This window comes from Podarcis bocagei (assembly GCF_964188305.1).
Source record: "Podarcis bocagei genome assembly, chromosome: 3".
NCBI classification, from domain to species: Eukaryota; Metazoa; Chordata; class Lepidosauria; order Squamata; family Lacertidae; genus Podarcis; species Podarcis bocagei.
The window spans coordinates 52,540,874-52,557,946 of NC_138127.1; the positions used below are offsets into that span (position 1 = coordinate 52,540,874).

At 47.8% G+C, this 17,073-nt stretch overlaps 1 protein-coding gene and 1 long non-coding RNA gene across 2 annotated transcripts in view; one reads left to right on the forward strand and one right to left on the reverse strand.

Annotated features, from left to right (window-relative positions):
- LOC308583372 overlaps positions 1–17,073 on the reverse strand; it is a 444,074-nt gene that overhangs the window by 405,393 nt on the left and 21,608 nt on the right. The gene's annotated exons all lie outside the window — the stretch shown is intronic.
- MTHFD1L (methylenetetrahydrofolate dehydrogenase (NADP+ dependent) 1 like) overlaps positions 1–17,073 on the forward strand; it is a 124,321-nt gene that overhangs the window by 39,289 nt on the left and 67,959 nt on the right. Inside the window, exons 18-19 of the mRNA XM_081187198.1 lie at positions 1,261–1,401; positions 5,004–5,072. Of these exons, the coding sequence (XP_081043324.1) occupies positions 1,261–1,401; positions 5,004–5,072 (210 nt within the window). The remainder of the gene's footprint in view (positions 1–1,260; positions 1,402–5,003; positions 5,073–17,073) is intronic.

The following is a 17,073-nucleotide window of genomic DNA, read 5'->3' on the forward strand; positions in this document are numbered from 1 at the left end:
AGTTTTCATATAGTTATCAAGTACAGTATGGTAATCAACATTGCATTGATGTAAGGGGAAAATATATCAATAAATAAATATGTATGTTTACTTGCATGTAAGTCCCCCTGCATCCAACGGGGATACATGCTAGTAAGTTTTCATAGAAATGTAGTCTAAATCTCATTAAAAAACAGATCAATGGAATATAAAAATGTGAGAAAGTGTCCTAAAGAGAACTCATCATTGTAACTTTGCTGATAAGCCAAGTTCATTGTTGTTTTTTCATGCACACCGTCTTTGTTATGACATTACTAAACAGTGAGCATTGCATTTGGCAAGGCTACTTCTAAACAGTAGCCATATTTAATATGTTAGATCTAAGTGAAAGTTTACCATATGGAAAATATAATCTACTTCAAGTATAATGTGGAAGACAGAGGGCAGTTATTCTGGGTGAAGTGTCACAAAACCAGCTCAAGCTTTTTTACATACACTTCCCTAGAGATTTGAGCAGCTATGGAGGGAGATGACAATGTTGGGTTTAATTGCATGGGCTGAGCCCAAAGAGAACAGCCTTCTCACAGCCTTACAGGATGCCATTTGTCAATCTTTTTAAGAACTTGTCCAGATAAACGCTGCTTTTGGATAATCAAATTCCAGTTTAATGAGCGGAGGTATGAGCAAATCTTGTGAATGTGGATTCAGCTGCTTTGCTCCTATCTTTGCATGAACTGGTGAACAAACCAAGAACTCTTCAATTAACTATAACTTTCCAGTCCACCTGAACCAAGTAAATAGTATCAATGACTTTATTTATTTATTTATAAAAGTATTTATATACCACGAGATCACAAAGCCTATCGGGAAGTGGTTTATAGCATTAACAAGATGTAAAAAAAAAAAAAGGTTAAAAGCATAAATACCCTATCTTGTTCCAAAGTTGTTAACCTTAGTTTTCAAGTTCACATGAAACTAGTTTGCTGGCTCATGCAAAGTGAGAAGTGAATGAAGTGCCTATGTGCTCAAGCCACAGAGCTCATCTGTATACAGTCAGTAATCCAAACTCGGATGGCAACTATCCATGTTCTTTTATCCATGTTCTGTGCTGATCCTTATCAGCTTTGCCCACTGGTGGTATGCCATCTTCTTTTATTGCTTTCATTCGTAGCCCACCTTTCTTCCATGGTGGAACTCAAGGTGGCGTTCATCAGATTCCCAGCTATGGATTAGAACTCCAGGTGTCTCTTGTCTCATAAACTTGTACTTTTCTTTTTACAGACTCAGTTTGATATAGCTGTTGCAAGTGAAATCATGGCAATCCTAGCGCTGGCCAGTGGTCTGTCAGATATGAAAGAAAGAATGGGGAAAATTGTTGTTGCTAATGACAAAAAAGGACAACCAGTGACAGCAGAGGATTTGGTATGGATCACCCCAGGATTCTTATTACTTTTGCTTATTAAGACACAATACAGCTCTTATAAAAACCCACATTCAGAGACAGTGTGTATCTGGGGTGCACCTTATTGCCAGAAGAGTCAAATTTGGTCAAAACTGTGGGTTATTTTCTGTTTCTAACAACTCATCCCACCTATATCAGTGGTTTTCAAAAGGTGGGCAACAACAGACTGGCAGAGGGGCAAAGGTTTTCAGGAACGGAGAGACTCTGTTCACCTTCTTCACCTTTGCCAGCAAAATACGGTAGGATTAATTCACTTTAGCAAAGGATTTTTATTAATTCACATACAACCAGGGCCGGTTGATAGCTTTCCCACCTGTCCCATCACACCAGCCTGATTCAGGGAGAGCTGCAGCTTTGTTCTAATTATATGTCCCTGTGTATGGTTTTGCGAGGGGTTAGAGATGTCTTGTTTGGTTCCCCTTTATAATGCTATGTTGGATCAATACTCTAAACTGAGAGAGGGACCTTTTTTCAGCCGCAGAGCCACATTCCCCTCTGGACAATCTTCTGGAGGTCACATAGTGGGTGGGGTCAGAAGCAAAAGTGGACAGAGCAGTTACTGTAATTTTTTACAGAAGCTAGTTTATTTATGGGACGCGGGTGGTGCTGTGGGTTAAACCACAGAGCCTAGGGCTTGCCAATCAGAAGGTTGGCAGTTCGAATCCCCGTGACGGGGTGAGCTCCCGTTGCTCGGTCCCTGCTCCTGCCAAGCTAGCAGTTCGAAAGCACGTCAAAGTGCAAGTAGATAAATAGATACCGCTCCGGTGGGAAGGTAAACGGCGTTTCCGTGCGCTGCTCTGGTTCACCAGAAGTGGCTCTGTCATACTGGCCCCATGATCCGGAAGCGTACGCCAACTCCCTCGGCCTATAGAGCGAGATGAACGCCGCACCCCAGAGTCATCCGCGACTGGACCTAATGGTCAGGGGTCCCTTTACCTTTACTAGTTTATGTATATGGTCACACACCACTCTCTGTTCTCCATCAAAGCACGTAAGAGGCATTGTCAGAGTTCTAACCAAGCAAAGCAAGACTAGTGAAGGGTGTGGCCTGAAGGGGAGGGTCCAAGGGGGCCAGACAGAGATACTTGGAAGGTGAGCATTTGGCCACCCCTGCTGTTAATCACAGATCTTTGCAAAGATAATCAGGTTATATGCATATGACTACATGCCAGCATCTCTGCATGCTCTAAACTAAACATGCTCTTTGAGAAATGGGCTAAGAGAAGAGAACAAGTTTAGAAAGTGATGCTTCATGATGCTGTTTCTACTGCTGTTTGTTTTGATTTTTTTGTGTTAAGATTGTTTTTAATTTTATCTGTAACATGCCTTAAGTATGGTTTTATCATAGAAAGGGCAGGATATAAATGTCCAAATAAATAAATAGTTCGAAAAACATGACTTACATGCATACATTCCTGAGCCTTCAAAAGCAGGACTGGAGTTTGCAAATTAAACATTGGGAGTGCAGCTGCAAATATATATTTTTTTTGTAGAATAGAATAGTGTCCTAAATTTTAGGTCTCAGAAATATTTTAATGTCACTCTGAGTGCCTGCTTCTATTAACACTTAGCGTGGGTTCAAAATGAACCCATTTTTAAAGTTGCTTAACTTTCCCTATATTGAATTGATGTTTTTACAAGTAGCTTTCAATTCATTATTTAATGTTCAACCTAAACTCTAATTCCTCCTCTCTTTCATTTCATATATGAATAATGTTTAATATACCATGCAAATATGCAATTGCTCTTAATTTCAGGGTGCTATACCACATTTTCAGTGTACTGTAATAAAATCTAAAATACACACTAGGAGATGAAAACCAGATGCTGCAAGGGCTGGAGGTGGGAGGAGGCAGAAAAGAAAAGATAAATTGAATATTTCATAAACTCAGAGGCTCCTTTCACAAGTGTAATGGATTTTTAAAAGCCATCCTCTGTAATTGAACTACAGAATTTGTTGCCAAGATATGGTGCTCATTGAGCAGGGTTCTAAAGACTAGATTGCAATTTGGCTGCGGTATTATCGTAAAATGTTTGATAGACAGATGCCATATCTCCATGGCAAATTAAACTGGCATGCCCAAGATTAGTATTTCAGCAGCCATGAGGAATATTAAATAAATATGTAGCTATTTGTTTAGTAAGGAAGCTTCTCAAATTACTGCATGAGGACTCTTTTTCACATTGAATATACTCTTTTTACAAATAGCATACAGGTGAGGATATTGTCTTGGAACCCTAGGCTCCAGTTGTGTTTGTGGTGTCTTTATGTAAGGCATGTTTTAATTCTTTATGGAGTTCTTTCTTTCCTTTTAAAACAACCAGTTCCTAGGAGGTTTTATTTCAAACTTGATCAAGCAAAATATCCAATGAGAGAGTATCTGGATTATCATACCATAAATGTGCATTGAGACAGTTATCAGACAGAATTCAATGTTTAATCGGGGGGGGGGGGCAGGTTCTGAACCTCTGTTCCTCAGTGAAAACAATGTGTTATTAGAGACACTGCATCAACCCCTAAAGAGCAGGAAAATGGGTTAGGAATGGCCATGAGGAAGAAGCGGATGTTGACTACAGCCTTCTTTATCAATAGCAAATTGTCCAGTGCCACCTAATGGAGAACTTGGCTTCCTGGCTGGAACTGTTTGAGTACCTACAGAAAAGGGCATATACCCTGTGGTCTTATGTCAGACTCCATCTGGACTATCTCCCTGTTTCCTACAACCAAATGCCTCTGGGAAACCCACAAGCAGAAGATGATGGCAATAGCCTTTTCCTGTTCCCCAGCAGCTGGTATTCACAAGCATACTGAAGACCATATTCTGAACCTTGAGATTGCATTAAACTATGATGACCAGTAGCTATCAGTATCAAGTGGTGTGGCTATGCTGCTCACCTGACCTATCTCTGGCATTACTGCTTACTGGGATGGATTGTCGGAGGGAGGGAGTGGCAAGGTTGGTGCAGTGCAAACAAGCCTGATGGATACAATTCAGTGCTCCTTCCAGTGCATTTGCACTACACTGACCATGTCTTCTCCTTCTCCTTCCCCATCTCCATCCCAACATACATATGCAGTAGTTAGTCAACCAAATTGAGGTCCAGGTGAGTCGTGCAGCCCCACCACACTTCTCTTTGTGAAAGCTATTGAAAGACTTTTCTTCTGTAAATATGTCCTCTAAGCAAATGACCACCACCATATATTGTACAATGATCTTGGGGAAGTGGGTGAGGCTGGTAACAAGAACAAGTCATGGCTGGCTAAGAAAGGCAAACTACAATGTGTGGGTCTGTGCCTTAAAATATTTCCATGTTCAGTGTATGTATTACTTTTAAAATTGTGTTGTATTGAATTGTATAACTCAGAAGCTTTGGTACCTCCCATTCAGAATTTATAGTGATGGAGGTGGCATTTCCAGAACTTTTAGCACCACCCTACATAGAGATAACAATGTTTTTCACAGCTGTGTGTTGGTTTGTGTTTAGCTAAACACTTTGATTTTTAAACCACTTTACTTGAACTTATAAGCTGCAAGTTATAAGCAGTTTTTTTCTTTTTTAGGGAGTAACTGGTGCTTTGGCGGTTTTGATGAAGGATGCAATTAAACCAACACTGATGCAGACATTAGAGGTCAGTCAAATCATCTGTAACCCTAACCTTTCTCTTCCCTTTTTTAAAAGAACTATATCTAAGTTGCCAAAGTGCTGTCTTTTTTAAAATTGAAATTAAACATTTGCTTGTTTATACTGCATGACTCTTCCTTTTCATATTTGATTTGCATGGGCATTTCACAAGGCATGTTGTTAAGAGAGGGTTCCCCTCTCCCAAGTCCAAGAACATTTGAATTTCAGTTAGCATTACCTGTGCTAGAAATGCAGATCAAAGGGGAGTTCTGCCATTTCCGCCCACCTCCCTTTCAGCACCCCCTTGCCATACCCCACATCGTTTCTGAGATGCTCTCAGGAGCAGCCTGAGAAGAGAGGGGGTAGAGGGGAGAGGTAGGAAAGCTCCATTCTGTGATCAGAACTCCACTTACCCTTCTTAAGATCCACGTGATTAATAAGAATTGAGGTTGCAATCTATACAAGCTTAAATCCCAGCCCACTCCATGGGAGTTAAGCATACAGTGGTGCCCCGCAAGACGAATGCCTCGCAAGACGGAAAACTCGCTAGACGAAAGACTTTTCCGTTTTGGAGGTGCTTCGCAAAACGAATTTCCTATGGGCTTGCTTCGCAAGACGACAATGTCTTGCGAGTTCCTGCTGGTTTTTTTTCCTTTCCCCCCCTTTTTCTAAGCCGCTAAGCCGCTTATCAGCTGATCCGATCAGCAGGTAAGCTGCTAAAAGCCGCTAATAGCGCTAATCCGCTAATCCTTCAATGGGCTTGCTTCGCAAGACGAAAAAATCGCTAGACGAAGAGAATCACAGAACGGATTCTTTTCGTCTTGCGAGGCACCACTGTACATAAAAGCCACAGAGATCACAGCCTCAGCTTTTATAGGAACTGAAATGAAGTGTCACCTGTCATAAATAAACAGTAAATAAATGGGATGTCTATTTAAAGAAAAGATGGTATCTGTGAAGACATACCCTTTTACCATATTCAAATATATATTCATAGAAAATATATTGGTGCAACTTCAGAAACAGAAGCATGGTGAATGCTTACTTCTAAGCATGGCAGTTTTACTTGGAAGCCCCTTGGCTTGCAAAATGGCAAGGAAAAAACAATAGGATCTGTTGGTTTGGATCCAGAGAAACTGTGAGTGCTGCTCTGTTCACAGAAGGAGAGGGATGGCAATTAGGGGTCAATTTCCTGCTTCCTCCGATGACCTTTGAGAATCCAGGAGGAGTGCCAGATTGGCCCCACCAATGCATTTACCCTGCATTGACCACCCTGCTACCTTAGCCTTCCTGGTAAGCAACAGTGACCTGCCTACTGGTCATTGTAAACTGCTCTGAGGTTTTTCCTACAATTAAGGTAAAAAAAAGGAAAAAAATAAATAAATACTGGAAAGCTAGTATAGTGGCTCATCCCCAAGCAGTGAGCCACTTCTGGCTCTGGAAGTGATGGTCTTTGAAGGTGCAGATAGCCTTATTTGGATTACCAGCTCTTCTACAAATAGAAAGCCACCTTCCATTTGAGAAAGAGCCACTCTGAACCCAAATCATTATATTTTCATTTTGGATCTTTACTTAGAGTGGTTTTGCATAACATATGTGTACTTTAAAACAGAACACATGATTGCTTGGTTGAAAACTTGTTTGAATTATCACATTTCTTGGTTTACAGTTATGTGGCGATTTTTTTTTTTTACAACCAGCCTTGTCTGAGCCTAATTTTGGTTTGGTTTTATTAGACAACAGTTAAATGGTCAAATAGGTTATGTACATGGATGTTTTAACAATATTTCCATAAGAAACTGGGAATCATGGGCATCATGATGAAATAGCTGTTAGAAGATATTGCTTGGTAAAGCACTATAACATTATTGTGTTGTTGTACCTCCCTCTTCAGAAAACCCCAACATAATTTATCTGCCTGAGGAAGCCACATCCAATTCTAGCTTGTGTTTGACTAGGGATAATTTTTACACTTTGTTATCTTAACAATATTTATATGTTACTGAATAACAAATAAAAAGTACAACTATGGACAATAAAATATGAAGCAGAATCAGTATAATGGGAGAAGGGGAAATCTCAGTCACACACACACACACACACACACACACACACACACACATCACATGAACTTTAGATTTAACACAAAGTTTAAAGAGCCTGGTAAAATAAAAAGGTCTTCACTTGGTCCTGAAAACCCAGAAAAGTAGTCAACAAGTGAATGCAGTATTCACCCATCTATTCTTACCTGGTGAGAGCATGTGGAGATGGGTCTCTGAGAATGGATAGATAAATGTGGGTGTGTATTATAGCTTTTTAAAAGTTTGAAATGTACCCTTTTCTGTTTCCTGTCAGCCCCTCAGGAAGTATTCAAATACTACTGCTATGCATTTATGGAGCACTGTAAATCTTTCAATGGGTTATACCACTAATCAAATACTGCTCTGCAAGCGAGGACCCAAGCACAGTAATATTCACTACAGTGGTACCTCAGGTTACATACTGTCAGGGGTTCAGGAGTAGAGGCAAGGGCAAGGGAGGAAACAGAGAGCGAGGGGGAGGAGGCAGAAGAAAAGATGAGTGATGACGACGACCCGAGATCTCCGAGTCTTTCCAGTGAATCAGAAGATTCACAGAAAGGAGCACCAGTGGCCAGGGCAAGGGGGGAGCCTAGGGGGACACCCCAGGAAGAAGGGTCCAGAGGGGGCTCAGAGGGGAGCAGTTGGAAATCGGGACCAGCGTCACCAACAGAGAGCAGGGGAGAGGAAGGGCGCCAGGTATCAAGCGCTGGCAGCTCACAACAGGAGGGAGGGCACGAGTCAGGAGTGGCCACACCTCCATCGGGGAGCGAAGAAACGGTCAGGCGGAAAGTGGAAGGTTGGGCGCGCGCGCCAAGTTCAAATGCACAGGAAGGTGGCGCAGTAAGCAGCCCGGAAAGGGAGCCAGGTCCTAAAGCCCGGCGCAAGGAGACAGGAGGGTCCGGGGGGTCAGCGTCAGAAGAATCCCGGAAGGAAGAGACCACGGGGGGCAGAGGGACCCAGAGAAGAACGGTCAGGCGGAAAAGGTGGAGTAAAGCTAGGTTAGTAAGCTGGTGCACAGGGGGCGGAGACTCAGACGGAGCTTCGCCGGTCTAACCCTTAAGACGTAGAGCTGCGCGCAGCAGCTTGAGAATGGAAACTGTAACTCAATAAAGACTTTTACAAGTGACCGCTGGCTAGCGTGATCCTCTGTGAGCTAGGATCTGGAAGCAGCTCTGACAGTAAGCTCCGTCCCACGTTGTGGGCATCTACAGCCTCGCGGACAGGAGAGAAGGCGGGTGCCTACGACTCAGCTCACGAACGGCAGACAATATGACGGCCGAACAGCAGATAGGAGAACTCAGAGAAGCAGTGACACGACTGAATGCCGAGATACTTGCATCCAGGAAGAGAGAGGAGGACGCAGCTGCCGCCTACAGGGATCTCCAGGTCAGGTTGGAAGTGCTTACGAAGCAAGGGCAACTGACACCCAAACCGGAGGGGATTGGGTTGGGGAGAAGAACAGGCGGTCTAGTCTCTCACTTCGATGGGAATTTACAACAGTACCCCAACTTTAGAGCAGATGTACAGTGTGCACCGCAACTGCTGGACAAAGACTTTAGAGATGAGCAAGAGAAGGTGGGATTTATCATGTCCCATTTGCATGGAGAGGCTAAAGCATGGCTGCGCAATTTGTGGAGAGATAAGGATCCGGCGCTCCAAACCGCGGATGCCTTTATTAAAGCGATGGATGGCTGCTTTTTATCTAGCATAGACGTGGATCTTGCCCGGAAGGAGGTACATGGGCTGAAGCAAGGGAGGGCCAGCGTAAGACAGTACCATGCCCGCTTTTTTGCATTGGTCAGTGCCTTGGAATGGGACAGAGATTCAGCTCCAGTCAGAGACCTATTTTGGGAAGGATTGAACAGTGCGGTTAAAGACGAAATTGCAAGGGGGGAGAGACCCTGGACCACGCAGGAGGTCGTTCAGAGGGCGCTGGCGGTGGGAGTGCGGCTGGAGGAACGTCCATGGAGCAGGGACGAAGGACGTGGAGGGCGCGAACCAGCGAGAGGGTTCTCCTTCGTTCCCAGGGAAGCTGCGCGTGCGCAATCCACGCCTCCGCCAGGAGGGGGAGCGGAACCGATGGAGGTTGGCGGTGCCAGGGCTCAGTCAGCAACCAGAGCCACAGCACCGGGAGCAGTCAAAGCGAAGCCTCCTAGAGGGAACAGGAAGTGTTACATCTGCGAAAGTCCGCAGCACATGGCGAAAGAGTGTCCCCAGAGGATCCACAAGCTCAATGCAGCCTCTGCGACGGTGACTGCAGCTACGCAGCACGGAGATGCACAGCAGGGAAACGACGGAGTCTGGCTGGAGACAGAGGCACTGGGGCCCAGCCAGACGAGTCAGTGAAGCAGTCCCCAGAGAGTTTGCAACCCACAGACCCCCTCCCGCCCAAACCAGTAGTGCAGCTCACTGCATCGCTTCAGCTACCCAATGGCCTCACTCTAGACGTGCCAATCACCGTTGACTCAGGAAGCAATGCGGACTTTATAGGGCAGGACTTTGTCGATAAACACGCTATACAGCTGCTGCCTGCCACGCTGCCCCTGCAGGTCGTCACGGTGGATGGCAGGGAGCTGCTAGGGGGGCAGGTGGTGAAGCAAACGCCACCAATGGTGATGCGACTTGGGAATCACAGGGAAATCATCAGTTTTAATGTCACCAGACTGTCGGACACGCCTATTGTCTTGGGCATGAGTTGGCTGGACAGACACAGTCCGACGTTGGCTTGGTACCAGCGGCAGCTAGTCTTTGGCTCATCATACTGCGCTGAACACTGCATTCTGCCCCGGCAGGAGGGAGAGGAGGAGGAAGCGCAGCTGCAGCTGGGGGCGCTGCAAGCAATCCCCCACAAATACGCGGGATTTTTAGAGGTCTTCTGCGAGAAGGAGGCGGACAAGCTACCCCCCCCCCACAGATCATATGACTGCAAGATTGACCTACTGCCAGGGGCGGCGCTGCCCAAAGGGAAGCTGTATTCCATGTCTGAGGACGAACTACAGGAACTCAAAGAGTTCATAGATCATAATTTGGAGCGCGGTTTCATCCGAGAGTCCAAGGCAGTGGGAGGCAGTCCTGTATTCTTTGTTAAGAAGAAGGACACGCCCCAAAAAAGACTTGTAGTGGACTACCGGATCTTGAACAGTGTGACCAAGCCATCGGACTTCCCCATGCCCAGGATCGACGACCTCCTCGCGACGGTACGCAAGGGCCGCGTGTTCACCAAGTTGGACCTGCGTGGGGCGTACAACCTCATTCGCATGCGGGAGGGTGATGAGTGGAAGACAGCCATGTTCACGCCCCTGGGCACCTACGAATACAGAGTTATGCCTTTTGGATTGCAAAATGGCTCCCACTGTTTTCAAGCTTTCATGCATCATGTGCTGGCGGGGCTCCTCTACAAGACGTGTGTCTGCTTCTTGGATGACATCCTGATATTTTCTGAATCGCAGCAGGATCACGACAGACACGTCAAGGAAGTGCTGAGCAGACTACAGCAGCATAGGCTTTACGCCAAGCTGGAAAAGTGACGGAGGTGGATTTCCTGGGCTACAGGTTGTCAGACAAGGGGCTCGCCATGGACAGCGCCAAGGTTCGTGCAGTGTTGGACTGGAAGAGCCCGCCCAACCGGAAGGAGGTCCAGCGGTTTGTTGGCTTTGCGAACTTCTATCGCAAGTTTATCAAGGGGTTCGCTATGCAAACAGCGGCCATCACGGACACGCTCAGTTCCAAGAAAAAGAAGTTCATCTGGACGGAACAGGCGGAGCAGTCCTTTCAGGCACTCAAGCGTCTCTTCGCGTCGGAAGAGCAGCTGTTGCATGTCAACCCCAGCAGCCAATGAGGGTGGAGACGGACGCATCAGACAGAGCCGTGGGAGCAGTCCTGTTGCAGCAAGACCCGCAGGGGGCTTGGAGGCCGGGAGCGTTTTACTCCAGGAAGCTCAGCAAGTCTGAACAGAACTACACCATCTGGGACAGGGAGTTGCTTGCCATTCATGCAGCATTCAAGGCGTGGAGGCACTTCCTGATCGGCGCCAAGCACACGGTGCAGGTCTGCACGGACCACAAGAATCTGGAGCACTGGCGCACGGCGCAGTTCCTGAACCAGAGGCAGATACGTTGGGCCGAATTCTTTGCAAACTTCGACTTCCGAATAGAGTATGTCCCGGGGGACACCAACGTCATGGTGGATGCCCTATCCCGTAAACCACAGTATCTGGAGGAGGCGACGCCAGCGGCTGCCATGCACATCTTTGCGCCGACGGTGTGGGCGTGCGCTTCGGCGACAGTTGACCTGGATGCGGTGAGGAGAGCGTTGCAGGACGACACCTTCGCGCGAGCCAAGATGGCAGAGGCGCAAAGGGGCACGGCGGCGACCGGCGAGTTCCAAGTTCGCGATGGATTACTCCTCCGTAAAGGGGCCATCTACGTGCCGGGGGACGATCTTCGCGCCAAGGTACTGCAGCAGCTGCACAACGCACCCACTGCCGGGCACTTTGGCACGGAGAAGACGATGGAATTAGTCGCCAGGGACTTCTGGTGGCCCAGAATGAGAGGGGAGGTCGCGGACTACGTGGCGAGGTGCGACACCTGCCAGAGGGCCAAACCAGTACACAGACCGCCGGCGGGACTGCTGGAACCGCTGCAAACCCCGTTCGAACCGTGGGAGAGAGTGGCCCTGGACTTTGTCACGGATCTACCCAGCTCGAGGGGCAAGACGGCAGTGCTGGTGGTGGTGGACTTGTTCTCCAAGATGGCACATTTCATCCCGTGTGCGAAGGTGGCCACGGCGGAACAAACCGCCAAGCTGTTCATAGATCACGTGTTCAAGGTTCACGGTCTGCCGCGGTCTATACTGTCCGACCGGGGGCGGCAGTTCATCTCGAACTTCTGGCAGAAGCTGATGGGCTTCCTGAACGTCAAGATCAACCTGGCTTCGGCTAGACACCCGCAGACCAACGGGCAAGCGGAGCGGGTCAATGCCATCATGCAGCAGTACCTGAGATGTTATGCTAATCAACAGCCTGCGACGTGGGTGGGTTACCTGCCTCTCGCCGAGTTCGCCTACAACAACACGAAGCACGTGTCCACGGGGGTGACGCCGTTCTTCGCCAACAACGGACGGCACCCCAGAACTTTCCCGGGACTGGAAAGAATGGGGGAGGGGGAGCCGCAGACTGCGGATGCGTTCGCGTCGGAGTTGCAGGAGGTCCACGATCAGCTTCGGCGGCACCTGGAGCTGGCTAAACACGCATGCAAGGTACAAGCGGACAGACACAGGAGGGTTGGCGAAGAGATCCATGTGGGAGACTGGGTCTGGTTAGCAGCCCACGCAGTGCCGGCCAGGTCGTTGGAGAAGAAGAAACTAGGGCATAAACAACTGGGGCCCTACCAAGTAGAAGAGCAGGTCAACCCGGTGGCTTTCAGGCTGGCGCTTCCGGAGGGCTCCAGGATGCATCCGGTGTTCCACAGATCGGTGCTCACTCCCTACAAGGCACCTCACAGATTTCAGGCACCAGGAACGGCACCGAGTCCGCTCCGAGAGGGAACCGAGCAAGGGGGAGTGGCACAGGAGGAGCCCATCAACGAAGTCACAGAGATTTTGGACTCCAGATGGGGGGAAGAGGGGGTAGAATACCTTCTCGCCAAGGAGGGCACCCCGGCCAGTGCCAACAGCTGGGTGCCGGGCTACGCTTTAGAGGAACCTCTGCTCAAAGACGAGTTTCATGCCCTCTTCCCACATAGACCCATGCCAGCAGACTTTTTCGACGACTGGCTTTTCACGCCCACGCTTTCAGCCAGCACGTTCCAGGGGTTCGACTCGGACGAGGAACCGACACGAGACGCCCGTTCCCCGGAGGGGTCACCCTCGGGATCTGCCTCAGAACCCTCGTATTGGTGGGACGATAGACCAGAGGAGCAGTGGCGCAGGAAGTGGCTGGAGGGTCCAGGACGAGCAACGTCCCCAGAAGGAAACGAGGGAGAGACGGACATGGACGTATTCGGGGACGACCCGGGTTTCGAGCACGGCGGCACAGAGATGGAAGCGGAGGTGACCGTTGTCGACGAGAGCAGGGAGGAAGAACCGGAAGCCTTCAGGTGGAGGCCCGCCACGGGAAGCGAACTGTATCCGACATTCGTCCCCCTGACACGGCAGCACCCAGCTCCCACACCGGAAGGAGGGTAGGGGGGAAGGGGGGGCTTCGAGGGGGGGATGGATGTCAGGGGTTCAGGAGTAGAGGCAAGGGCAAGGGAGGAAACAGAGAGCGAGGGGGAGGAGGCAGAAGAAAAGATGAGTGATGACGACGACCCGAGATCTCCGAGTCTTTCCAGTGAATCAGAAGATTCACAGAAAGGAGCACCAGTGGCCAGGGCAAGGGGGGAGCCTAGGGGGACACCCCAGGAAGAAGGGTCCAGAGGGGGCTCAGAGGGGAGCAGTTGGAAATCGGGACCAGCGTCACCAACAGAGAGCAGGGGAGAGGAAGGGCGCCAGGTATCAAGCGCTGGCAGCTCACAACAGGAGGGAGGGCACGAGTCAGGAGTGGCCACACCTCCATCGGGGAGCGAAGAAACGGTCAGGCGGAAAGTGGAAGGTTGGGCGCGCGCGCCAAGTTCAAATGCACAGGAAGGTGGCGCAGTAAGCAGCCCGGAAAGGGAGCCAGGTCCTAAAGCCCGGCGCAAGGAGACAGGAGGGTCCGGGGGGTCAGCGTCAGAAGAATCCCGGAAGGAAGAGACCACGGGGGGCAGAGGGACCCAGAGAAGAACGGTCAGGCGGAAAAGGTGGAGTAAAGCTAGGTTAGTAAGCTGGTGCACAGGGGGCGGAGACTCAGACGGAGCTTCGCCGGTCTAACCCTTAAGACGTAGAGCTGCGCGCAGCAGCTTGAGAATGGAAACTGTAACTCAATAAAGACTTTTACAAGTGACCGCTGGCTAGCGTGATCCTCTGTGAGCTAGGATCTGGAAGCAGCTCTGACACATACGCTTCAGGTTACAGACTCCGCTAACCCAGAAATATTAGCTCAGGTTAAGAACTTTGCTTCAGGATGAGAACAGAAATCGTGCAGCGGCAGCACAGTGGCAGCAGGAGGCCCCATTAGCTAAAGTGGTGCTTCAGGTTAAGAACAGTTTCAGGTTAAGAACAGACCTCCAGAACGAATTAAGTACTTAACCTGAGGTACCACTGTATAAGGCTTGCTGTACAAAGCAGCTTGCTGACTGAGTGACACTCATAAACTACTGAAATTTATTTCCCTGATAGCAAATGATCAGTGGCAGTTTCTATTAGTTTAAAAAGAATAAATGTATATTATATTTATTCAGTGATACTGATACCGCAGGAGACTATTTTTGCTGTTTCTGTCATTGTTCTCCAGCTTCAGTTTCAAAGCGCACATAGCAGAATAGCTATCAGATCATTGGTACAAAATGCCATTTTTGGGATAACTCCCCCACCCCACCCCATCTTTATATTACATTCCTTTCCTCACCCCCCTGGCCTCCTCCATTAATGAAAGAAAACTTGTGTTTTCACAGGTGGAATCACCATAGGTTCTCCCTTTCATATGTCTCCTAGAGGAATTTTAGAGTTGTTGAATCAGATAGACATTTATTAGAATCCCATGAATCAAATGCAGCTTAAAAAGAGCTACCAGATACACTATTTTTCTTTTAATTACTGTGAATACTGAAGTCCTATATGTGTCTACTCAAACATAAGCCCCACTGAGTTCAATAGGGCTTGCTCCTGGGTAAGTGTGGTATAGGATTGCAGCCTCAGTGAAACTGGCCTCAGGAGCCTAAGTTAAAGCAGCTGACTTGTGGCAATGAATAGTTGGAAGCTGCAATGCCAGACCTGACACTTCCCTGCAAAAAGAAGCAATTGGAAAGAAGGCGTTTGACTTCCGGTCGGTGCCAGCGCTTAATGGCGGTCCTGCCTCCGAGCTCCGGAGAAGGACTGCTTCGCAAGTTCGGGTCTTACCCGCTACGGCGAGCGGGGGACCCCTAAAATCTCAGGCGCTGAAGCCTGAGAACAAGGAGACTCGGTGGGCACCTTTGCGCCCCCCGGTACCGTGAAAGAGCCTTTTTAAAGGCTACGGATCGACATCGGGGTGAGCGCGGTGCTGAGAGTCGTTACCCAGCCTGCGAAGTGAAGCCGCGTCGCCATAAGCGGAGAGCGCCGATTTCTTCCTGAAAAGAAATTCTGGACGGAATTCCCGTGAGTAAGATTTGAAAAACAATTGGGACCCTTTTAAATCTTGAAAATTGAGCCGAAAGCGGGGGATTAAATCAAGGAAGTCTGCCTCCCCCCGACTGCATGAAAGTGAAAGCAACGGAACTTTAAACTTGCATCCGATGAAACCTGCTTTTTAATTAACTTAACCGGGCACTGAGACTTTGGATCTCCCCTCTAGCTAGCAGGGCAGAGGGGAGGTGAATAAGACTTTAAAAACTGCATGATTTACCTGAAGTAAAATCCTCTGCTGTCTCATCTATTGAAAGCACGAAACGGTCTGCCTTCTCAGAACAATAGGTCACTGAACTGACTTTTGCCTGTAAAGTGATACTGTGATACAAAGTCCACATAGTGACTGGCTACAGTGTGTTGCAAGGAGAATCAGCATAGACTGGGAAACTGTGGCAATTTATAGCTACAAGCTTATAGCAATATTGACTTTGACTGAGTTAATCTCTTTCTTCTATACCTTTGGACATTCTCCTTTGTTCTTGTATTTGGACATTTTATTTTATGGCCATTTTGATTTGCTCCCCCTAGAGGGTAAGTAAAGTTCGACACGGCCTAGGACAGTGGAATTTTCCAACAGGAAACAGCTCCCGTGGGAAGTGACCTTGACATGAGTGGCGCACAAGAAGAGATTGTCACAAGAGCCAAAATTAGGCAACAACAACAACAGCTGCAACAGCAACAGACAAAGAAAAGAGGCTCAATTTCAGCTACAACTCCAGGACCAGCAGGATCAACAGAACAGGAAAAAGGAGCAGCTGCCTCTATGGAAGCTGTGACAGACGCTCTGCTTAAGATAAATCAAACTCTGGAGTCTTTGACAAAACAGACTTCAGAAAATACACAAAAATTAACAGAAATATCAGTAAGATTAAACCAGAACACAGAATCCATTAATAAATTGGTCGAGGAAAACGCTACTACACGCCAAATTGCCGAAGATGCCAAAGCTGTTGCTGGAGAGACGCAAGAGAAATTAGAGCCGATTGCCAAGAAGGTCTATGAGCATGATGCAACTCTGGCCTTGTGGGAGTTACAGAGAAAAGAGAGAAATCTGAAATTAAGATCAATCCCGGAGAACGAGAGAGACAACCTTGCGGAATACCTGACACGGGAGTTTGCGGACTGCTGGGATCTGGAGGAAGACGAATTTAAAATTACAACAGCTTTTAGACTGGGTAAAAAACAGGACAGAAAGACCCCGAGAGACTGCCTGATTACATTCAGATCCAAGGAGGAAAGAGACAAAATATTAGGACTCCACTTTGAAAAGGCCCTGCAAATTGGCAACTCAACTGTACAGATTTTCAAAGATATCCCAAAATATATCTTGGACTTAAGAAACTTCTACAAGGACCTGGCTCTTCTGTTAAAGAAAAATTCCATCCGCTTTAGGTGGGAATTTCCACAAGGACTGTCATTTGATTACAAGGCAAAAAAGGTGAAAATAAAGACAATTCAAGATAAAGACAAATTTTTGGCAAGAAATCAGGAGGACTTACAGAAGGGGACTGTGGATGTACTGGCAGAACAGAGGAGAGCACTAGATATCCTGAATCTCTCGATTGGACAAAAACCACCACCATCAGAAGAAGAGCAACAACTTGGAGCTGTTGGAGGAGTCTTAAGAAAATAACAAGATGGCTTTGCAATTCCTTAGCTGGAATTGTAATGGACTGAATGGGCCAT